Here is a 25,033-nt window from a genome sequence, read left to right as displayed (position 1 = left end):
CCCTCAATTAATCTAGATAATAAACTCCAATTTTGCTCTGCCGATTGGAGAAGTCAGGAAGCTGAGTAGGGGGAATTCATGCTCAGTGGAGCCCTGTAGTGTAGACTCTGGGAACCAAGCATTGGTGGTTTTCTGAGTGAGGACTGTGGCATCTCTTTATTCTTGAGCCATGATTCAGGAAGGAAGGAAAGAAAGAAAAAAGGAAGGAAGGGTGGGAAGCTTTTTATATATCTTTACTGCTTTTCATTTTTGTCTAGGTGTGATACAAATCTGGGTCACTTAAGCGCACTACTCAATATGAAGTTTCAGAAGGAAAGTGTTAGAGAGGAAGTATTGAGTGTTACATACATGGACAGATACAATCGCTTAGATAAGGCTTACATGGGGTAACATCAATCTCTGTTCTTTGTGACTTGAGGGGCAGGCTTCCCTTCCATCAGCAAACTTATTTAGAAAAAATAACAGAGGGGGGAGGGGAGACTGGCCAAGAAGGTGACTAGAGATCATAGTGCATGGTGTTCCAGAATTTAATAAAAAGATACATTGTTCTAGTGTAACCCACCAGAGATCCTTCTAGGAGGTAATTCCACTGGCAAAATTGAGCAAACAGACTCAAATGATTCTGCTAGGTGGTTTTAGAGCTGTTGCAGAGACTAATCAGAGAGCACATTTTGAGAGAGAGAGAGAACTTGATATTGGTTAAGAGGTCTGATCCCAATCACCATTCACCTACAAACGTAAGTTTGGGGTTGTATAGAACTAATGTGTCATTCTGTACACTTAAGAAGAGGTAGAGTGGAGGCAAAAAGGCACAAGAAGTGCCAGCTGATTTACTGTAACCTTTTAAGCTAAGCTTGGGAATTAAGGAAAAGAAGGAGGAGGGATTGTTATCATGGTCTGCCAGCTGGTGAAAGGAGACTTTAAGGAAGAATTTTAACACCATTAAAATGCACTGTACTGGAGATAAATGGAGCAATGGTGCATACAGGCTAAAGAGACAACATTTTGAGTAGGTTAGCTCTCTTCCTTACCCAGACAGTATTACCCCTCACTTTACCAGATGGTGCTTTGAACAATAGGGGGGAAATTACCTAATAATGAAACAAAGAATGGTGCAAAGGAATCCTAAGACAAGTTAATCATGACTATTTTGCTCCAATGTCTTTGGGGGCCTTGGTCTGGGGAGGGCATCCAGCAAGCTGAGCTATGCTGAACTTCAGTCTTGAAGCATGGCTATGGCAGCTTACTCTTCCAACATAAAGAGTTGCATACAGAACACAATTTCTTGCTGGTTTGGGAATCATCCAGGTGTGGCCAAGTACCAGCTTGTTTTCCCAAAAGGTGATGATGAAACTCCTGTATCTTGATTAAACCCTTAATGTGGGGGTCATCCACACTTGTGTTTGTCCCATAATTTCTAGGCACAAAATAGGTATGGGTTCCACTGCTTTTCCCGGGAAAACCCACCGTTTACTGCTGAATCGGTAAACCCCATCTATTGGATTTTCTGTAGATAAATGTTTATTCCAATTCAGCAGTAAACCGGTTTTCCTAGTGAAGGAAGCAGTGGGACAAAAAAATAATCTCTTGGACCCATGACTGGAAATCACAGGGGAAAAGGAAGTGTGGATAAGCCCCAGGTTACACAGATTTACTGGTGGGAGAGTGGACACACATGAGCTTGCTTTAGAGACTCCTCAAAAGCCCAGTATCCAACTTATTTGACCCACTGCATCCCTTGTCCCACAATGGCCAAGACAATTTTTTGGTCACCAAGAGGGACCTTTTCGGTTGCCCTCTCATGGAAGTAGAGGGAGAGGAACCTTTGGAAACCATTATTTTTTTCTGCCGGGAAGAGCTCTTGGAATATCCTCTTGCCTCTCCGTCCTGAAATTCTAATTTGAGGCATCAGACAATGAGTTAACATAAAATAAAAAGGCTGTGGGAAGGGTTTTTGGTTAACACTGTTTGTTCACCTGAAAGATGTACTAGATCCTACTGTAACGTTTTGGAAACTTTTGTTCCCCCTCCAAAATAGTTGGCATCTAGGAACTAATTGCTAGCATACCAATTGTGTGGTTGGATATATTTCCACTAGACAAGCTAATGTCTAGAAGGAAATGAGTGCTTCATCATAGCGTTGCTGTGTTTGGTCACAAAGGAAAAAGTTTGTTGACCTTACATTTATATTGCTTTGAGTTTTGCATGGTCAACCGGCTCTTGGTTTTCTACAGCCACATACATTGGCCTGTCCCCACTTCCCCCTCCCCCCCACCACAAGTGCTTCAGATTTTTGCTGGCTTTGCTAAGTCAGCTCCACTCGCATATACTTGGCCTTCCCATTTACCCACCTCTTCACTCCCACATGAGCAACCAAGAGTCATGCTTTCTGGCCTTATCCCAGCATGGGTGAAAACGGAAGGGACAGAATGGAAGCTGGGAGGAGCAAGCAAAAGGTTTGTCTTGCAGAAGTTAAAGTCTTTCCCTGAATTCAGTCTCATGTTGGGCCCCAGCAGCTTGCTGTCCAATCACCTGGCTGTTGGCTTCCGGTAAAATTTTCACAGTATGTGGTGGCGCGGAATGGATATTCATCCCTGGGTTTTGTGGTGAATAAAGCTTTGTGGACTGAAGTCTGGCTGTCAAGCATGACTGGTAAAAGAAGGCTACTTCTTGAACTTGCAGGGGCACAAACACAGGTTGGAGAAAGAATAACCGAGTGGTTTTATGTGTGGCAGTGAGAGACCTTTGGCTGTTTGTTGACCTACAGTGTATTCATTATACCCAGCTTGGTTTTTTTCCATTTCTCTCTCATTCAGGAAATGAGCAGAAGCTGGGACAACACAAGGGCCACTGTAGGGTTCTAGTTTCAAACTGCTGTTCCAGTACGTCGAAATGGTGCTAGGGTGTGTGTCAGTTGTGTATGCATATATGCTAAGTGTGTGCGCGTGAAAAAACATTCCTCCTAGTGCAAAGTTCTCAGTGGGATAAACTGGCAGGTTACTGGAAATGCTTTCCATGGGAAAGTGGGGGACATTCACAGAAGCCCATGGCTTGGATGCTGCCCCCTGCTGGACTGGATGCTTCCAAAATCTTGATTTGTGGAAACAATATGGCATATGAGCTGAAAATGACAAAACACAGAGCAGACAATACGAGACACCTTTTTATCCCCATGAGAATGGGGTGATGGAGCAGGGGAAGGCAACAAAGAAGTCTTCGGACAGAACCAACCTACCATCCTCGTTTATCAGTTATAAAATAATAAAAAAGTTAAAGAAAAAGCTCAACTCTGGTTTTTGTTTCTTTGCACATCCCCCTCTGTGAATGTCTGTTAAGAGTCACTGGGATGTAAGGAAGGGAAAGAAGTGTGTGCCTTCAGCAATGGGTAGACCCAAGGAAACCCTTTTGCTTTGCAGAAGTGCCTTAAACAAGATAACGCTGAAGGTCACCTTGAGGAGGTGGGAGCCATTGCTTTGTCTCTGGGGAAATGCTGGGCCTAGGTGAGGAGGGAGGGCCCTTAAGACAAGTCTTCCACTGGCAGCTCCTCCTCCATGTCTCTGTCATCAGGAATTGTCACATTCTGATTGGTTGTTGCCATGAGAGAAACAGGTCTGCTGTCATCTTCTGTCTCAGTTGGTTCTTCCTTCACATGGACTTGGTGGCTGCAGAATGGGCAGTTGGAGAAACCAAGCAGAATTAGAACAAAATTTTACTAGGGAAAATAAGATCATTCAGGAGATTACTAGCAAAAGAAGCAGGGCAGAAACTGAACATTTGGCTGAAAGGACATTAGTCCTGATTTTTTCAAGATCCCAAATATTCAAGTCTAAACATGTTTCCCTTGGGACAGAAATCTTCGCAGCATTTGGATCAATTACATGGGCTGGGGGCGTTTTATGGCAATTATAATGTTTAGTCTATACTCATTGCAATCTCCAGATTAACTTGATGTTAATGTTTCCCCAGATGAATTTTAATGCTGATTATTTATTTATTATTTGAATATTCATCCAAATATCATAGAGTGGTTTACAACATAGAAACACAAAATGCGTAATAAAAACAAACGAATAACCCTCCTCCCACAAACACATTTAAAAGGCCTGGTTATAGAGAAACGTTTCCACCTGGCACCTCAAGATAGGTAATGAAGGCGCCAGGCGAGCCTCCCTGGGGAGTGCATTCCACAAATGGGAAGCCACTGCAGAAAATGCCCATTCTTGTGTTGCCACCCTCCAGACCTCTCATGGGGGAGGCACATGAAGAAGGACCTCAGAGGATGATTACAGGATCTGAAAGCCCTTGTCATTACAATCAATGATTTGACATTTGGACATTGAATGTGTGGCTCCTATACCCACCCACCCATTCTAGATACAGTTGTACCTGCGCTTACATATCCCTCCAGTTATGTAAACTTCGGGATACGTAAGCAGCAAACCCGGAAGTATATTTCCGGGTTTTTGCAGCGCTCTTCCGCCACACATGCGTGCACAGAAGTGGTCTTTCCAGTTGTGAAAACCTTGGGATCTGGCCGGACCTCTGGAACGGATCCCGTCTGCAACCGGAGGTACCACTGTAGTTTACTACAGGCATAGGCAAACTCGGCCCTCCAAATGTTTTGGGACTGCAACTCCCATCATCCCTAGCTAACAGGACCAGTGGTCAGGGATGATGGGAGTTGTAGTCCCAAAACATCTGGAGGGCCGAGTTTGCCTATGTCTGGTTTACTACGTCTGAGTAAGGCAGTATTCACTCAGGCTCTTATCCAACAGTGATGCTGACATTATACCTTGCCAAAAGGTACTGTACCACTGTGTGTTGAAGGAAGGTTCTGATGTGAAAATGAAGTATTCTTTAACTGGAAATCTGGTGTAAATTCATTAGCATTCCCAAGAAGCCCGTTTTGAACCCCAGGGCTATCCCCCCCCCGACACAAGCAGCAGGGCAAAACTCAAGTTGTACATGTATTTGCATCTTAAATGGGTCTTCCAAAAGTTGCACAGCCTGACCCACTAATGAAATGTAGAAGATGTCTGCATTTTAAAGACTACTGTATCTGTCATTGCACTTCTAGGGGAGCCCAAAATGCAGGAGCTACCAGAGCTCCAATTCATTTTTGCCTGGAAGGAAGCCTACAGGAAAAAAAAGGCAAGTCTGAACTTACCTATACTGCTGTGGTGAAAGCCTGGGGCTATTGCTGCCATTACTGTTGACTTGTTCCACAGTGCTGCTCACATCATCATGGCCGACATGTAGCATGCCGCTAGTGGAGCTTGTGTTGATCATGGTAGGACTGTTCAGCAGAGGGAAGTTGCTCTCAGCCAGGGCTGCCTAAAAAGTCAAAATGCAAGTAATAAAAATAGCCTAGCACAATATCATTCCCTAAATAAAGACCAATTTAGTGGGTGTGTTGTGGGTGGGAATACAGTTAATGAATACTCCCAAAAAATAAAAATAAAAAAAAATGACAGGTTTACAAAACAACTCTAGTTCTATATAGGTAATGAGAAATAGAAATTACTTTCCCCAAGTACTTAAAGTGCATCTGGCTATGTTTTCTTCCACAACAGCTCAGTGTACAGAAATGGAAATGTATGTTCCACTTTTAAATCTCACAGCATGAAATGAATCAAGGAACAAAAGTAACAACAAAAGCAACTAAAATACTTTTGTAAAATCTCATTAATAAACTTTCCTGTGTTGGTTATATTCCTTCAACAATCATGGGAATGGAACTCAGATGTCAGAAAGGTGAGCTTTTTGTGTGTGCTGAGGAAGCTCAGTGTACCCACTTCATTGGTTAAGAGAGTTCTGAAGTCTAATTTAGGGGACTTGTTAAATAGTGCTAGGTCACTGGTTCCTCAGCAGTAATCATCCTAATGATACCTGCACAATTATTCCATATCTGGACCCTCTCCCTATCCATAGACCTTCAACACCCTAGTCTACCAACCTACTGAGAGGGGAGGCTGAAAGGACAATTTCATTTAACATCCTGCAAGGCGCTCAGCTGTGATGAGGGAGAACGAGGCTATTTAGATATTCTGCCATTTGCTATCCTTTACTCCTTACAACTATTGCCAAAACAATTGGTCTTTACATTGCCTAGGAGGACATTAGTGAGCTACTGCATCAAACAGTAAAGTGGGTTTCTGGCCCATTTGGAGTGAGGGCTCTCACATGACTGTGGAGAGTGGGATTGCTTAGGTTGGTCTGGTTCTCCAATATATCTTGTGGGAAAGGAGCACTGGCTATCATGCGATAAGAGAAACAGAAAAACTAAAACAAAAACCACCTTTTATGCATTTGATTTCTATATTTTATTTTATTTCTATACTCACATTGCTTTGAGGAACCAGTGGAGTGGGAGCTTGCTTTGTTGGACATGAACTGTGAACACAGCACTCTCTCAACAAGGGATGGCTCTCTCTAATGGGAGTAATATTACCTATAAAACTTGTTCATTGGTGGGTCATACCTGGTAGCTGGCATTAAGTGCTCCATAACTAAGGCCAGAAATCATGTTTTTGACTAAAGTTGGACTCCTGTAAACAAAAGAAGCAGCTGTTAGCATTCTTATCTAAGCACAAGATGCAAAAATAGACTCACTATGGAAGAGCAGCTGCAATAGTTGCTGCCAGTGTTAAGAACCTAAGAGCCCCGCTGGATCAGACCAAAGACTGATCTAGTCCAGCATCCTGTTCTCACAGTAGCCAATCAGATGCCTATGGGATGCCTGCAAGCATTACCTGAGTGCAAAAGTGTTTTCTTTGCTTGTGATTCTTAGCAGCTGCCATTCAGAGGCATACTGCCCTCAAAAGTGGAGTAGAACATAGTTCTCATGGCCAGTAATCACTGACAGGTTTATCCTCCATAAATTTCTTTAATCCTCCTTTAAAGCGATCTGTGCTGGAGGCCATCACTACATCTTATGGGGAAATGATAATGGTGGTTCTTTCTTCAGTGTCTGAAAATATACCCTACTGTGGCTGGAAGATGGTAACCAGTCCCATGTTATTCCCCCTCCATCTACTACAATCTAAATATTTAGATGAGGAGTGACTAACCAGTAATCCTCAAGAGGTTACAGGACTATAATCTTATCTTCCCTGACCATTGGCCATACTAGCTAGGACTGATGCGAGTTAAGAATACAGCATTTGGAAGAGCACAGGTTAGCCACCCCTATCAACTGTGTCCTAGGCTCTGCTGTAGTCTGTGCTGTTTCATTTTAGACATGTCTTGAACAAACATTGCAACAGTTGTCAGAGATTTTTAATCTGAAGGGCTAGGGGTTTCTTTTAATCTATTCTCTCTCCCATTTCTTGTTTGTGTACATAAATACACTAACAGGTTTTCTATGGTTACAAGAGCTAATACCACAAATGGAATACCACCAGTGGTGCCCTGTTTGTTGCCTGCGCAGCTTCCACTAGTGGTAAGTGAATGTTTTTGGCTGTGGAAATATGCTCCTATGTGCATGCAATGCTATTGCTACATACTGCTATGATGCTTGCAGTAGTATCCTATGGTTGTCTACTCAAGATGTTCCTTTGTGTTCAATGGAGCTTACTACATGGAAATCCTATACAAACTTATACTGTGTCTGACAGCTTGCTGAACAGGATTGTACTCCTCTTCCCAAGGATGTTATCTGGCAAGCTATCAGACATGCTGTAAGTTTGTACAGGATTGCAGTTTTGTTCGTATAAATTTAAAGGGATGACTATCATTGGTACCCCAATAATATTTACTGATAAAAAGGTTAAAGTGAAAATATGTCATTTTACATGTCTCACATCCCTCTTCACAAAATTATTCCTTTGGCTGGAAATAGCCAGTGATGTTTATGTGACAGTTCCATACAACTGCCCCATCCTCAAATGAACCTTTGTAAAGTAAAGAGGGAATGCCTCTTCAACCATAATGTTTGCTGACAAGAGGGTTGTTGTCTCATTGCAGGTAGAGAACATGAACCCATATTTCCAATGCACTGCATACTTCTAAATGTACATCTTTGCAGTAGTGAACACACACACAGAGATGTGATAATCATAGAGCAGTGTGCAATGTTAAAGTTCAGTTCTGAAAACTGGCACAGGCAATAAACATATTAATCAGTGAAGCAAAAGCTAAAATACGGTTCTGAAAAGAATAAATTCATAGGGAAATCTTGCAGGAATGAAAATAATAACTCAGGCCTCTCAGCCACTTCTGAGCTTACCTCAGGGATAATAGATGGGGATTATATCCCAATCATTTGAAGAGGGATATTTACTCCTTCACAAAATACTAATTCATTTACAGAACTCATAGCCACAAGATTTACCAGTGGTTGTCACTAGCTTTAAAAACTTCCCTCTGCCCTTCAAATTCATTGGGTATTTATCTACACATATTAGCAATGATGTATGTTCAGACATGGTATACTGCCAAATTCAGAGGACAGCTGTTGCCTTCAAGCCTTGTGTGCAAATTTCTCAGTAACATCTGCCAGGGCACAGTTGAGAACACAGGTGGACCTTTGGTCCTAACCAGCCAGGTTGTTTTCATGATTCTGCCCCTGAGTGTGCAGCCCAGATGAGAAACATGTTGCTGGGAGATGTGCTGCTGCCCCACTGCTCCCCTCCTATGTACTCCCCCCCCCATGAGATGAGCTTTGCATACTCCCAGCCATTCTCATATTCAACTGCAGCACTCCTCTTTCCATGGAGGCTGCCTGGCAAGCTGTCTGACACACCCTGTCATCTTTGGTGGCCTTCTCTTTTGGTACTCAAGTTCATCTACAGTCCAGACGGCTCCCTTGACATTCTCCACTCGGACAAAGCACTTGTGTAGGCTCAGGTTGTGGCGTACGGCGTTCTGCAGGGAGGACAGAAAGAAGATAAAGAATGATGTTGAAACACGTGAAGACTTTCTGCTAGACAGCCCTCTTGGCTTCCAGCTGATACCTCTGTTAGCAGCCAGTCTCCTACAGATTAGTCAGCAACCTGCTACAGATAACCTGAAAATCTGTCTCTCTGTATAATGGGGGATGATGCTTTCAGTCTACCATTTTCTGAAGACAACCATCTGCTCTTTATGGTAATAGCTAGATATTTTGGGTATTGTCTCTACTGTACATGCTCCTATGCCGTATTACTCAAGCTAGATTGTTGCCTGGGTCAACACCACCTCCTGATCAGTTATCACATCATCTCATCCTAATCATGATTGGTCCCAGCCACCTCCTCACAACAGCAGGGATGTGCTCGCATACCTCTGGACTATCCTAAAGAAAAATCACAGCTGGCATCGAGGTACCCTCAGCAGCACACACCAGCAGTGAGAGCAGAAGATGAACCCCTCTCCTTCAAAGGCAATTGATGGGATCAACAAATGCCAGCAGCAGCTGGGAAAAGGCTTGGTCAGAAATGCAGAAGGAGAGGGCTACTGTGTGACATTCCAGCAGAGCATGCTATGCAGAAGGTTTCAGTCCTGTTATTCTGACATCAGCAGGACAGCGACCACCCCATTCCATTCTCTGGGACACTTGCTAACAAAGCTTCCATGGAAGAGCCATTTTGTGATTGTGTGTCTTGTTCTCACCTCCCACGGAAGTGAACTGAGCATGGTTGCTGGGCTTCCACAAACCAGCCTACGTAATTGCTCATTATTGGCTAAATGTAGAGAAAAGGGAGGGAGAGGGAAAGGAAACTAAATATCGTGCTGGGAAATGAATTGCCAATGCCAGCTCCTACTTGGAAATCCTCAGCCTTCCCCCCTCCCATCACACAGCCCATCCTTCCTCTTTATTCTGTGTTGCCCATCTTTACATTTCTAAATGTAAAATAAAGAAAATGCACGTACACAGGCAGTGTTGCCCCGAGAGATACTAGCTCCCTTTCCCCCCTTCCAGCTCCCTGCCATTTGCTACTGCCCCTATTTCATTACCAATTTTAATTTGCCTCTAATTAAATCCTGTGTATTTTTCCGACTCACTTGCTAATCCATGAGGGAGGCAGGAGGCTGGAGTGGAATCTCTCCGAGCTATAATTACAAAGGGCCTAATCACGTCGGGGCTCTGCCTTTGAATAAATTTCCTTGCATTAAGGTTCTCAGATTCTCTGCCTTGCAAATGAGAATGACCCCAATTTCAGGATGTTGGCCTCGGAGGGTTTTTTTTTTATTTCGAGTCCTGATTCGTGATGAGAGACTAATTCGTTACGCTAAAACATTAACAGCAATTTAAAAGGTCGAACGGGGGCCGTATAAACAAAAGAGCTGGCCAAGACAACAAGGCAAAAGAGAGAGATGGGGAATAAAAACCCCACCTTCGAAAGTGTTACAGTTCTTGGAAACTCAATGAATCAGACTTTTTCTTCCCATACTGGCTACAGTATTTTTCAAGCCTACCCATTCCTCTTCCCCATCGACTTCCTTCTATTATTTACCCACCTGAATATTTGTGACAATGCAATTGTCCCTTCCTAGTGCCCCTGTTCTCCAGACATGAGAAGAGAGGCCTCAATTTCCATTTTTGTTATAACTGACAGCAGTTCAGGCTAGAATTATATGGGGCTTGGTGTTGCCCATGTACCACTTGAAAATGTGTTCATCACTAGCATACTCTTATCACTACACAGTGTTCAGCAACAGAGGAAACTTCTTTCCTGCATTCAGTAAGACCACATCAACTAACAGTAAGGTTAATGGTCATCACATATCAGGCATGCTTACGAGCAGTAAAAACCCAAACACTGCATCTTGCTCGGCCTTGCCATGCTTGTGGCATGTTGACACACATTTCCAATAGGTAAATACTATGCCAATTATCAAGGTAAGGGCCCTTCTACATGGCACTGTTTGCTTGCGGCAGCTCTGCATAAGCTTTGCAAGAGCTTGAGGGTTTTCACATGGCATCATGGCTTGGACTTGGTAACACTTTCAGGGAATTGAATAGCAGCCTGATGAAATGGCTTGGGGATTTGCTTTGCTGCTCTCAGAACAGAGTACTGAATAGTGTTTCTTCTTCTTCTGCACCACCTTTACGATGACATTTGAAGTGCCTTATAACCCTCTCTCTTTTTGTGGCATTGATGCTGCTGCAGTGTGAGGTGCAGATGAGCTCTGTGACTCTGTGGTTGATCATCTGTGAGGAGGAGACCTGCCTCAGGGCTTACCCCAGACAGGAATCACACAAGTGTGTGTGTGTGTGTGCATGCATGAGAGAGAAAGCATGCCTAAATGGCTCGCTGAGTTCCACAAAGGGAATCTCAGGCAGGAAGTGAATCCGTCTCTAAAGACAGTCCCAATGAAGAAATCAAGAGAATAAGGTCAAGCTTTCCCTGTAAAATGCCATGGCCTCCTGTTTTGTTTTTGGTACAGCAAATCCTGTATGGGATTGGTTACTGTTGGAAACACCACATCTGCTTCTGTTACAAAATGACGGCCTTTTCTCTTTGGTCTCCACTGAAACCGCTTTGAAGGCAGACACCCTCCGGCGCTGAAATCAGCAGATGAGCACGTACGTCTTTTGCAAACCTGTGCTGGGAAAAATTCTACCTCTGTTTCATTAGTGTGGCCATGCTGCTATTGGCCAGATGATGAAGAATGTTATCTGCATGTGGCTCATGAGGGTCATAATGAGACTGGGAAATCGTCCCCATTCTGCCCCAAAATATGGCAGTGATGGATTTTGGTTGCAAGGGTCTCCCCATTTGACAATGATCCCTACCCAGTGGACTGCTTCTATCATTTATTTTATTTACAAACTTTCTGAACTGCTCCTCATCCAAACAGAACCTTGGCGTGAGTGTGTGTGTGTGTGTGTGTGTGTGTGTGTGTATACAATACTAGCAGAAACTATAAAGCAAAACATTAAGCACCACAGAACAATAAAAACAGGCTAAAAACCAAATCATTCAAGAGCAAAGGTTGCTCTTCTGATCATCAAGAGGTACAGAACCAGACTCAGTCTCGCTTACCACCCATTCAGTGTTTTATGGGTACCACTAACCATCCATAGCTGGCAGCAGGACATTGGCTTACTTATATGCACAGGGCAGGAAAGGAAATGGAGGCCAAATGAGGCCACTATATGTGCAGGGATGTTCACAGATTCTTCCTGAAAATCCCACATGCATTTTCATAAGCTGTCTAGGAATAACTTCACACAGAAATCCCAGGAAGGAAAAATCTATGAAAGGTGCTTCTGGCAGCATCTGAAGAAAGAAACGCTAAGCTTTCTAGCTCTTTATGTGGATTATTTGCTGTCTCTTGGCCATCCCAGTGGCTGGCAGGAGGGTGTCGCCAAGTGTGTCTTTCCTCTTCCCTTACTTCTGTGGTCTCCTGCTCCAGGGAGGCCTCCTTGCATGATTTAAATGCAGCTTTTGTGTTTTGACAGAGTATTTGTTTAATGCCAGGCTTGGCTGCTCTGTTTGCTTCTTATCTTTGTCTTTTCTAATGATGTTTGCTTTATGCCCCTGGCCCAGCTTCTCTCCCCAGCTTCTACCCCAGCTATTCAGCATCTCCCTGTTACATGCGCTGCCGCCACTGCCGCCATACCAACAAAATCCTCCTCATACCTGCCTCTTTGCAGGCACCTCTTGCCATACCTCTTGGCACCTATTTACTTTGCACTCACCCAGCTCCTACTACCTAAGTACCTCAAATCACTCCAGAAGGATTAAACCATCATTTAAAAATTGAAATGCTTTCTTTGTGAGACAACCAACGTAATATGCGCTTTTACTGGAACAAGCCGTAGTGCTGGAATTTCTGTTCCTTCTCATACCTCTTTTATACTGACATTATTTTCTTCAATTTTGCCAGAGACAATAAAGAAAAATATGGGACTAAATGGCAAACTGAAGCAAACACAAGATTTTAAAGCTATTTTTCAAAGTAAGGGGTTTTTTTTAGTAGAGATTTTCAGTCTGCACCAATCTATTTCTAATTAGCCAAGGGTGCAATTAATGTGTGCACAACATCAATAAAGGATGTAGAAATGGACACCATTCCTCACTTCCTCTCTAAAGGCTAGAAAAGAGAGTCCAAAAACTTGGATATCTGGCTCCTGCCCTAACCATTTTAGGCATAGCATTTTCTATGGGGCATGTAGTTTTAAACAAGAGTGACAGCTATAGTTTGGCATATCTCCACATCCCCTTCCCCAATTCTCTTCGATAGGACCCTACTTGCAACGTGTCCAGGATGCTGTCTACAGTTATTTGTGTCTTGCACAAGCACAGCTTATTTACTTGTAGTAATCCACCTGAACCATTAGGGGGACTCAATGATTGGTGCACAAACTTACTTACAGAGCACTTGAAATGATTGCAGCCTTTCTCAGTTTGTTTAAATTACCTATTCACAGACACCCATTCTGGTTAATATTGTGGCTCTTTGCTTAGAAAGGAAAATAAAAGGGTCACCTAATCACAGTCTTGTTTCAAATCATTCCCTACGCCAAAACTCAAATGTTCCCATGACACTTGCTTAAAGGCTGATGCATTTAACCAAAGTACAAAAATCTAAATAGAACATAGATAATTAGTCTTATAATTGTTCACATCGAAGGGAGAGCAGATTTTGTTTTTACATCACCCTCTCACTTTGATACACCCCTTTTTAGGATACAGAGTTTAATTGGCATATCCAGCCAAGCATGCAACTCAAAATATGGCAATGTGTCTTTTTACTATTAGCATGTATATTGGGACATCACTGGGCAGAGCAACCCCTCCCCACACACATGTTGTCACTCATACATGCCAGGCATGCACTTTTCACCGCACAGATTTTAAAGAGCAACACATGTAGTTGTCTTCAGAAGGTCCCATAGGGTTAAGTAGGCGAGATGAAGGTGGTAAAGTCAGAGGAAAATTCAGTGGTGCAAAACACTGGAATGAAAGACGGGGAGACTTTAGGAGAGCAAAGGTTTGAGACAAAGAATGAAATGAAAAGAACGAATATATAGTAGTATTGTATTAGCCTTGTACACCCCCTTGCCAAGAAAGTGGGAGTTGCTGAAACAAACTCTTGCTGATACTCTGTACCAATGAACAAAAGCAGCTGAGGAAGGCTTAGAGGATGAGCATAGACGAAAACCTGTAAACCTTACAGAATTAAAATACAGGCACAGCAATACGTTGTGAAGCAACAGATCTCATGCTGGGGATGGTGAAATTACACATTTCAGTTCTCTGACATCATTATTCATGGTCAGTCATCCAGACAGAGGCACAGAACACCAGCAACAAAACAACTGATTTGGGAGCAGGATGCCAGCCTTCCTCACAAAATGGGGCCTAACGTATTTCCAGGCGGGCTTCAAACAAATTAATTTAGAATTAACCATTTTCTCACAAGTAACTGAAACGTCTGTAATTCTGCTGTCAAATCCACCATGTCTATGGCGTACTTTAAATATCTTTGAATCATTCACATCAAAAACACGAAGGTGAATAACAGCAGTTAGTATTCACTCATGCAACAAGCCCAGATTTACAAATAAGTGAATGCAGACTATTATGAAAGTTCAATATAATGGAAAACACCTTGCACTAAATGACTAATGTTTCATAAGAATTAAGGGTGTTAATAGTACACAGTGAACAAGAGAGATCAAAAGATGAAGAAACAAAATAGTTTGTGCTATAAATAACAAGTGAGAAAAGAGCTGCAGCTTAAAATAAAATAAAATCCAGTTTTATTCCTATCTAACATGCGCGCACCCCCCCCCCAGGGCACAATCCAGCCAACGTTAAGCACTTTAAGTCACATCATTTGCAATAGGAGAGCAGGGCTATGCACATGCTTAACATTTTTGCTGAAATTTAGTGAACTGTTTTCTTTCTAGCAGTATACAAACAGATTTATTTCTGTCTTGCAACCCAGAAAATACCTGGCAGAGAGAAAATGGGACAAGTAAGGACATCCACTGTCAATGAAGGAGGGGAGCATGGTGCCCTTGTGAACTGTCTCCACTGGGCTCCCCCCTCCTGCACTTTTGGTAAGGGAATGAAAATGGAACAACCCACTTGCACGCCTGGAAAGGAAGAGGAGCTATTGCTGGTATGGCATTTCTTTACAACAAGGGTGTAAAACTCTAAATTACCAAGGGACACTTTTAGGACTGCTTTACCCCATCAACAACGGGCAAGCGTTTCTGCCAATTGTTATACTCCGTATTTTCTTTTTAACCACTTCCCTGTTAACTTCCATGCCCCCTGCTCTGTATTCCATACTGTACTCTATCTGAACTACCTCAGGTCCTTCTATAGCTGCTCGCACTTATCGTACTTTCACCCAGCACATCCTATTTGTCACAGCATCCTCATCTCTTCTTGCTCTCAACCATCATATCTGCTATGATGGTAGAACTCTCTTCCCCGCAGTCTGTACCAGCTTCTCTCTCATTTCCCTGTCTCTCTGCACCCTCATCTCATTACTCCCTTTTCTTCTTTGAGTCTTTTCCCACTCTATTTCTGACCTTCTTAATTATCTCCACTCTTCCCTACTGAAGCCCATGGCAAGAGGACACAAAGGGTGGAATGCAATGCTGTGCTAATATTATTGTTGTGTCAGAACAAGCATTTCTGCTTGCCAGATGGAATGATTTCCCGCCTTCCTTCCCTGAACCGTTGGGGGGTTCTCCTGAATATCCAGAGCAGATCTGGGGGAGATGAAGGAGGCACATGGGGGGGGGGAGCTCCACTGTGTTACCAGGAGTCCTTGTGCTGGCTTCCACTAGTGTTTCAGCTTAGTTGAATCCGGCCCTAACCTTTCTTTTTCTTAGCAATTTACGCACTGAAGGAGTTTCTGACGCAAAAAGGCTATATAGCATGGCCAGCTGAATGAATCATGCTGTCAAAAATGGTACCAGTTCCACTGACTACCTCTGAATCTAGAGAAAGAGAAGGACCAGTCTACCAACCTCACTCCACCTGTTAATGAATCTATGAGGTTGAGAGGGATTTGTACTCACGCACAATAAGGTAGATATGGGCTACAAAGAATGGATGTTTGACATTCTTTTTTGTGGCAGTGCATAGATGCCAGTGCATACAGAATGCCCTCCTTTGCAAAAGCCATACGGCTTCTCCTTCATTTGTTTTTATATAGGAAGTAAAGACCTACTTGTTTCCATAGGCCTTCAATGCCTGGCAGCCTCAGCATTTTGAATTATCTGTCATTGACTGGTGATAGGTCTTTATAAAACTGATTTTAAATTTTCATTTATTATGGTTTATTGTTTTTAAACGAGGTTGTTAGCTGCTACACTATGTGACAGAAAACCAGGATATACGTATATTGAAATACAGTAAAAGGAAATTAAAAGTCCCAGTGGTCCTTAGCCATGGAAATGCCACAATTGTTAATGGGCCTTAAGTTCTGTAGGCCTGGTCTACAACTAAGCTAACATTTGGGGAACCTGCCTGGTTCTCTGTACAAATATGTTTGTGCGGAAAGGAGTTGTTCATTTATTTATTTAACAAAATTTGTATACTGCTGCGCTGTAAATACCCTCCAAGTGGTTTACAATAAAATATAATTTAAAATACACATCATTTTAAATGTTTGTGTGAGAGAGGAACATTAAGCATGCACATATTGGTGTGTTTGTATGTGTTTTCAACCTTTACCGTTCTTAAGAGGAATCAGCCTTTTGGCCATATAATTGAATATGACAGGGTACTAAAGGACATTACAGTCAGAGTAGATTTCTTTCAAGACCATACTAAGTTACTCTTGGGGGGGTGGACCACCACCTTTTAAATTACCTGCTGTTACATTTACTTATTTTTCTCCACATAACCCAGATTTTCCTAGTGTTAAAAACCCTGCTGTGTTCATTGTATAGTTATCCTGGACAAATACTGCCCTTTATATACTTTGACAATCAGCATGGCATATTGCTTAAAACCAAGAGAACCTTAAGTAGAATAAGGATGATAGTGATCTTGAAAAATTCACCTCAAACCAGGGGTACTCCAGGCAGGCAGAGATTGACAGGTCAGGTGTGGGATATTGTGTGCACTAATACTACTATGGGGCACCAGCTGCCAAAGGTTTTTTTTAAAACCAGAAATTTCCATGTTCAAACCCAGAAATATTTTACAACCCAGCCACATTTCCCTCTAAAAATGTTAGGTGGAGCAAACTAGTGCGCCTGGTGCTATAGTGTAGTAAAACCACTATAGCACCTATAGTAAGGTACTATAGTGGTTTTAGCCTTGACAGACTGTCTGTGAGCTGGAGGGCTAACATTTTCTTTTGAAGGTAGCAGAGAAGAGGAGGAGAGTTCATCTGTTTGCTGAAGAGATAATTTATGATAAGTGACTTAAGAGACAAATGTGTCCACATGTAAGGTTCTCTCTTTGAATATTCCATTTCTGAGCAATTTCATATTGTTTGCCTAACATAAGCCCCCTTCATACGTGATCAAGGGGCAGTAGTGCTGTCACAGAGATTTCTTGTCACAACCAAATGTTTGATGTGGATGTCTGCAAAAGGGAAATCTACTTATATAGACCTGTACACATGTAGGCTTCTTGGTGTTCTGACATGGGTCAGGGTTCCACAGAATGCATAGAGATCTACATATATGGCTTTCTGCACTGCAGACACCCATGCCTAATGCAATGTAGCCCCACTGCCTCTTGATCATGTGGAGCCGCCTCTCCATGGTGAATGCATGAAGGGGGATATTCTCCCCCTAAGGCTTTGGGGGACATATTCAACAGTACTGAAGATTTTGTGGGGTCCCTGCTCACTTTTGGTCTTCTGCCCCATGTCCACTCACCCTAGAAGACATTTTGAAGTTCACATAGTCCACGACTGTATTAAGGAAGACTTTACATATAATTATTTAAATGACACCACACAACTATGAAACAGAAGACTTTATGTCCTCTGGACAGGAAAATTCTAGAAGTACTCCATCTCTGGTGCAATCAACATCCCTTTTACAAGTGTCCATTGGACTCCTGTGATGAAATGCAAGAGGCAGGTAGCATGATAACTGTGAAGAATGAGCTGATATTTCATTTTGTTACCAACACATTTTTATTTATCTTATGCAAAATATATTTACTTTCGTGTGTGTGTGTGTGTGTGTGTGTGTGTGTGTTTTAAAGCAGCCATAACTTGCCCACTAGGGAAAAGGACAGGACAGAAGTCCAAAAGAGGGATAGGTTTGGATATAGCAGTATACAAATATATCTGCCTACCGAGCTTTGAGTACAGTTGCAAGCAAGCACTCTCATATACCTGCACTCTAAAACTGTAAGAAAACATAAAAGCACAAGGCTGTGTGCTGTTGGCATAATAGTTAAAGACATCACATGCTGCTTGAAAATTTCACAGCGGTTGTATTCCCTCAAGCACTTTCCTATCTGGTGTTTTGAGAATGCGATTACAGCATAGCATAAGCTATTATAGCTGAAATTTGTTGTATTGTAAATAATTACATAGTAGGAAAAATTCGTCCTCTGGCAGGTGAATTGACTAGGTGTCAGCTAATAATTGTTTTCCAGACTCTAGTGACTAAGATTATATAATTCTTGAAGAAGCTGGAGTGAATATTCTTTCAAGTCTCTCATTTTGCACTTGAATAGGTTAACTATCTGTCTCCATCTACGGATGATGTGGCGAGCAAACCCCTAGAATCAGAGCTTACAGTGATTTGTTACATGAGCGCAGGCACAGCTTATGTTAACCAGAAATGAAGGGACCTTTTTCCTCAGCTGAGTGGCAACTAAATAAAGGAGGGAGAGAAGCTCCAGAAATGAATGACAAACAAAATCCAGGGCTTTTATAGATAGTGAGCTAGGATATTCTATTCCTTCTGTTGCTAGATAGAGCTGCACAACCTAAGCAGGGCTGTCAGCCAACTGTAGTACCCACCCTGCCTGTTTTTGGCCCTCCAGCAGAGAAGTCCAGGAAGATACCTGCATATATTCTACATAGCTTTTCATTTCCCTAGAATCAAACTCTACAGCCAAATCGACCGCAAAGCTTTAGCAGCCTGTTGCAACCAGATCACCATGTTCAATGGTTTCCTGCCTATAAGACCCCCTCAAGGCAGATTTACACGTCGAAATGCATACCTCTAAAAATGTAATGAGCAAATGAGCCAAATACTTGTTTGTAAATGCATGTATCATATCACTAAACACAGCAGAAAGCTAGGATTGGCTCCAACTCCCTATCACAAACACTTAGTTGCTAACCCAGGTTTGCTGCCAAATAATATATGGAAAGGCACTTAATGTGTGAACTGCTGAGAAAATGAATGCCTTAGGTATTCTTGCTGGGTTTAGCAAGGCAGAAGAAGAGATAAGGGTGGGGGTAGAAACAGAGCGTATAAAGGGACAGTCTGCAATCCTACACTCCCTTGCCTAGGAGTAAGCCCTATTAAACTCTGTGGGATTTACTTCTGAGTAGATATCTATAGGATTGTGCTAGAAAGGGTGCAAAAAGAGGGTACTAGAGATAGTGGTGAAGTGAGACCAATAGCAGCGGAAACAGAGAAAGGGAAGTAACAGATCCGTGTGTCAGGAGACCTGTGGAAAGGAGAGAGAAACAAAAAGGGGCATAACCGTTGGAGGGAACAGGGACACCTGCTGCTTTGCAGTGAGAAGAGAGAGTGAGCAAGCAAGCATATGCTGTGGGGTGTGGAGAGGAAAAATGGCTAACTGAGATGGGGAACAGAGAAAACTCTGGGTTAAGTAAAAGAGAGGACAGTAATGACAGAAAGGGCTGTGGACCACCACAGCGAGGGGAACGGAAAACAGGCAGGGCTATCAGTGACAACGATGCAGAGAGGCGAATGTGTGCACTATAGTCTATATAGAGAAAAAGTGGGTTAACAAAAGCAGGGCTCATATAACTCACCCTTCGCATATTCACAGAGAGCAGGATTGGGCTGGTGGCCCTGCTGCTGGCTCACACCACATGTTCTACCCATGCGTAAAGTAGTCCTATGCATGCATCAGCCTGTGCGCACAGAGTGCCTCCACTTACACTGAGATCCTGGGTCAATCAGGATCGCTCCTCATGCATGCAGATGCTTTATGTTTATAGGACCACTTTACATGATGGCCAAACGTGTGGGTGCTGGTCACAGCCCAGCTCCCCCCATCAATGCATGAGGGTGGAATATATGAACATCTTAAGAAGAATACCAATAGGTTAGGATTACAACAACAGGGTTTTGCTACACTGGACGTCCAATGCAATCCTCTTGCACTGCTAAAATGTAACAGTGGTTCTTAGTGTGCTTTGAGTTGTGCATCCATGGAAAAGCATCAACCCACAAGGGCTACCTAACTAAGCAAGAAGAACTGGAATGGCAATACATCGAGGAGAACTGGACCACCAAAGCCATAGGAACTCCACATGCATCTAATTCAATATTTTAGCACAAACTCACAAAATGGAGGAAAATGGACGAGAACAAATAAAGGTACCAGGTTGTGTGCAAGTTTGACATCTTTCCTCTGTGATGATATGCCAACTTCCAGAGCAATTGCACAATTTCTCCAGGGTGCCATAATGTGGGACATCAGCCATGGGCACCACAGCTGCTTTGTTTCTTTCAGGGATTAGATGCATTGAAAAGCACACCAAAGAAAAGCAAAAACCAACATCTACTTAAATGTGCCAAGCACTAAGCACCTATCATGTTTATCATGCTTAAGTAGGCACTCAGTCTCTTCCTAGTAGTCTCCTCCAAGTAGTTTTGTCCTTAGATTCTAGCCCAGACCTTGGTATCATTTGTTTATATGCTTGTTGGGGTGTGTGTCACATTTGTACATGTATGTTTGTGTATGTGTGTGTGTGTGTGTGTGTGTGTGTGTGTGTGTGTATATATATATATATATATATATATATATATATATATAGGGAAAGGTAGCCAACAAGCTGCACAAAGGACCTTCCTTCTGTTTCTTCTTCCTTGTTCAGGCAGTACGAGAAAAGAAGAGGCAGCAACAAAAAAGAGTTTTGACTTCTTTCCCCTTTGCCTGGGGCTTTAAGATTTGTTTTCTGAAACCAGCCTGTTTGCCAGTTTTGCAGACATGCCAAGGCCTCACAAATTAAGCAGATGAAGGATGACAAAAAACATTGCTTTCAAGTATTTAGGACAGGGTCTTTTCAGTACCAGCACCCCAGTTATGGAATAGCCATCCTGGACAGGTGCACCCGATGGCATCTTTATGGGTTTTTCGGTGCCAGCTGAATATCTTTCCAGGTCTTTAAAACTTCATTGTTTTGGTCTCTCAGTTTTAAATTTGAGGTTTAAAATTGTTTTTAACGGTTTCAATTTTTGAAAATAATTTAATTTGTTTTATGTTGTACTTGAATATTGTATTCCCCCCCCTTTATGAGCCACCTAGAAAATGCCTGTTATGGGGTGGCTACATAAATATAGTAAGTAAGCAAGCAGATAAATAATTTTTCTCTGAGTTTGTTCCCCAGAAGCTAGGGTATAGGCTGCTATGTAATCAGGAACAGTCACAGGCAACAATGGACAAAGCCTGGCGTAGTCTCCCTTGGGAAGGAACACAACAGAAATGGAGGAAGAGGCATTTTCTTGCCCTGCTCCCTGGTATCTCTTCAGTGAAGATTCCATAAACTTGGGACTTCTTCATTGAAAAGCACATGCACTACCACATACAGCTACCCTTCCCCAAGGACGTTAATAGGTGACTTAGTACTTTCAGCATTTCTCTATGAATTGATCCAAATAAGTTCACTCACTTCCTACATGGTTGATGCCATAACCCCCTTTTCACTCACAGAAAATAACTTGCTAGTCTCAGACTTGTGTTTGCTTAATGGGCAGCAAGCTCTGCTTGGCCGTTATCAAGAGTTTGACGGTTACACAATGACTCTTGCTTCCCGTCTGAGGGAGTGATTGTATCAGGGCTTGCATGTGACACTGGCAGAATTATGTCATGTCTGGAAGACAGAATCTTATCAGGCCTCCAGCTGAAAGGCAGAGATGCCCAGCTGCAGGAACACAACACACACCGCTCTACTCTGGAGATAGTCCTTCTATCCTTTCTCTCACCCTCCCTCACTTTTGTATCTCTTCTGGAATTACTTCTTCTGCTTTCAAGATCTCACTGAACACATGAGCAAGGAATGGATCAGTGTATTCAGAGAGAGTGGACAGTAATAGGCCAAGCTTTGAATCAGGACAAACGTCAGGACCACCTTCACATGATGAAAGCACACACGGGCACAGACACATTTTAAGGATGTACGCTTTTGCTAAAATTGAATTCTTCAGGGAAAAAATACAAGCAAAGGGAGTTGGACTTGATTCCAAGAGCAAGCATCGGCACCTGCATATCCAGAGCCTGTGCCTCCAGTACACAGTAGGGGAGGTATGCTCATTCTCTGGTTTAGAAATATTCAAAGAAGTAGCTCCTTTATACAAGTGAGGCTATTGGTCCAGCTTGCTCAGTATGGACTTCACTAGCTGGCAGTGGTTTCTGAAAGGCTCTCTGAAAGGTTTCTGAAAGGCTCTCTCGTCCCTACCTCAAAAGTATTGAATCTGAGACTTTCTCTATGCAAAGCATGTGCTCTAGCACTAAGCTATGACCCTTCCCCATTGTTTCCCACACAATGCCTTTACAGTGATGGACTGACAACTGCCTAGAGAGTTATACATTATGGTGAAAAGGAGAGAGACCGAGACAGACAAATCAAGATTATGATTATAGCAGTAATCAAGACCTCAGTTAGGGTCATGGGCCTACTGCATTATTACATATATGTGAATGTAACAGAGGAAACCGGCCCCTTCTTGTTGTGCCATTTTACAGATGGGAAGACAGAAACACCAACTGACAGCTAACATCCTATAGGGAATCTGAACCAGACAGGAGACTGGGTGGCGCTTCTGTTAGCCCCTTTTCATGTGCAAGATTGTTTTCTGTTACAAAGATTAAGTTGCCTCCTCATGTTCTTCTTCCCCAAGGTTGAAAGTTGAGTATTAGCAGCTCACACACAATCTTCCCTATCAGGAGACCATCTGCATCCCAATGCTCTGAAAAGCCAGCCTGAATCGTCGCTAGCTTGGCTAAGGCATCATCTATTTGCCACATGCAGTGAGATACCAGCCCCCGGGTTATCATTAACCTTATTTTCTATTTCTAGAATCTCTAACTCCCCTTCTGCTTTTCCTGTAGACAAGCCACGTGCATGCCAGCACAGACCTATTTCTGCAGCCTTATAACGGAACAGATTGGTCACATGCTGTTGTCACCCACCCACACATCACTGCCTCCACCTCAGAGGGCTGAAACAGATTCTTCTAAGAGAAGGAATATAGTTCCCTGGCTTGTTTTACCACCCAGGCAGTTTGACACATTTTAAGCTAAATTCTCAATTTGTCAATTGTGCCAAGTACCCACAGCTCTCTCACCAGAGCGAGCTACAACCGCAGGGCCTAGGAAGAAAGCAATGGAGATGGAGGGATGTTAGATATTCCTCGCTACTAGTACTCCCTACTTTCAGAAGGTTTGCATCCATTGGTCCCAGCTCCTTTCCCTGAAAGTCTCACAGTCACATCACAATTACTGAAAGCAGCACAAAAAGGATGGGGGTGTGTGAAGGAGATAAGAATGACTCATTCCGCTACTTCCCCCCGCCCTTCAAGTCATATCCAATGAAGCGACCTGCCCACCTTGCCAGTGGCAAGTTCCCAAAGATATGGGGAACTTACACATCTCACTACAGGTACAGTGGTACCTTGGGTTACATACGCTTCAGGTTACAGACTCCGTTAACCCAGAAATAGTGCTTCAGGTTAAGAACTTTGCTTCAGGATGAGAACAGAAATCGTGCTCCGGCGGCACAGCAGCAGCAGGAGGCCCCATTAGCTAAAGTGGTGCTTCAGGTTAAGAACAGTTTTAGGTTAAGTACGGACCTCCGGAACGAATTAAGTACTTAACCCGAGGTACCACTGCATAGGAGAAATAAGTCAAAAGGAGGGAAAGTAGAACGTGCAAGCAACTCACACTTTGTTTTAGCCACCTCTTTCATCTGAATCCATCCTTAGGTACACAGAGTATATTACAAAAGGCAGTGTATATTTCTTTGCGGATGCTGCCTTTACCATAGTATCCAAGCACCAAACGTTCTGTGTAATGCTAAGTGGAGTGGAAAACTGAAACATGAGTCTGCAGCCTGGTGTCATAAACTAATGAATAATCCTTCCTCTCCAATTCTAAAAAGAAGTAAGAACATGCAGAATATCTATTCTGAAGTGGCCTTGTTGTACCACTCCAGAACAGAATCTTTAGCAGAATGTTGACACAGTAAATGCCTTAGTTCATTAACTTCTTCATGTTTCCCAGTGTCATGTCCATAACCAGGATGCAGCCAGGATACAGATCAAACATGGACACATGTAGTTGCTTAATAAGAGCTCCCTGCTCCCACTTATTTAAGAACCTCTTCCACCAAAAACATTTGGGACATGAAATTATTTAGCAGGTCCTCCAAGTTGAGACCCAGTTCCATATTAAGAAGTGTGTTGGCACTAAAGCTGCATTAAAATCCCAGTCTAAGCTTTACCTTCCAGGTAGCTGTGTTTCTCCTGAAGTAGGCAAACATCCGTGTGAACCAATTGTAGATTTCATTCAATGTTAGCTGCCTGTCGGGTGTCTCAAGGATAGCCTGCATTGAAAGGTGAGAAAAAGTTACTCACAGACATCAGTCCCATAAGTTCTTACCACCAGCCCTAGGCAAACCATTATGAAGACATATGAGAAGATGCTGCTCTGCTTTTCAACTACACATTTCAAAGATCTGAATTTAGGACATCCACTTGAGGATTACAACATCAGATGGGGACCAACATGCATGAAACAGCCACCACAGATCCAACACTAAAAATAGCTGTACAAGGTTACTCCGAAACAATGCATTTTTAGTGAAGACAGTTCATAAATTGAGACTCAAGTAACTGAGTCATAAGGCTTTGAGAGTGTATGAATGTGTGAATCAGCCCAAACATAGCCTTTATTAA

At 42.8% G+C, this 25,033-nt stretch overlaps 1 protein-coding gene across 7 annotated transcripts in view; it reads right to left on the bottom strand.

Moving 5' to 3' along the window:
- Positions 1-3,149: 3,149 nt before the first annotated feature.
- Positions 3,150-25,033, bottom strand: part of FOXP4 (forkhead box P4) — a 144,304-nt gene continuing 122,420 nt past the window's right edge. For all 7 annotated transcript variants that reach the window (XM_053393117.1, XM_053393115.1, XM_053393114.1 and 4 more), the window contains 5 exons: positions 24,580-24,681; positions 8,744-8,865; positions 6,482-6,548; positions 5,168-5,334; positions 3,150-3,662 (listed from right to left, as the gene is read on the bottom strand). In XM_053393117.1, coding sequence (XP_053249092.1) covers positions 3,518-3,662; positions 5,168-5,334; positions 6,482-6,548; positions 8,744-8,865; positions 24,580-24,681 — 603 coding nt within the window. In that variant the 3' untranslated portion in view covers positions 3,150-3,517. The remainder of the gene's footprint in view (positions 3,663-5,167; positions 5,335-6,481; positions 6,549-8,743; positions 8,866-24,579; positions 24,682-25,033) is intronic.

Source organism: Podarcis raffonei, chromosome 6, assembly GCF_027172205.1.
Source record: "Podarcis raffonei isolate rPodRaf1 chromosome 6, rPodRaf1.pri, whole genome shotgun sequence".
Classification (NCBI taxonomy): Eukaryota; Metazoa; Chordata; class Lepidosauria; order Squamata; family Lacertidae; genus Podarcis; species Podarcis raffonei.
Note: the sequence above shows the minus strand (reverse complement) of the source record. Positions and strands in the feature narration are given on the sequence as shown.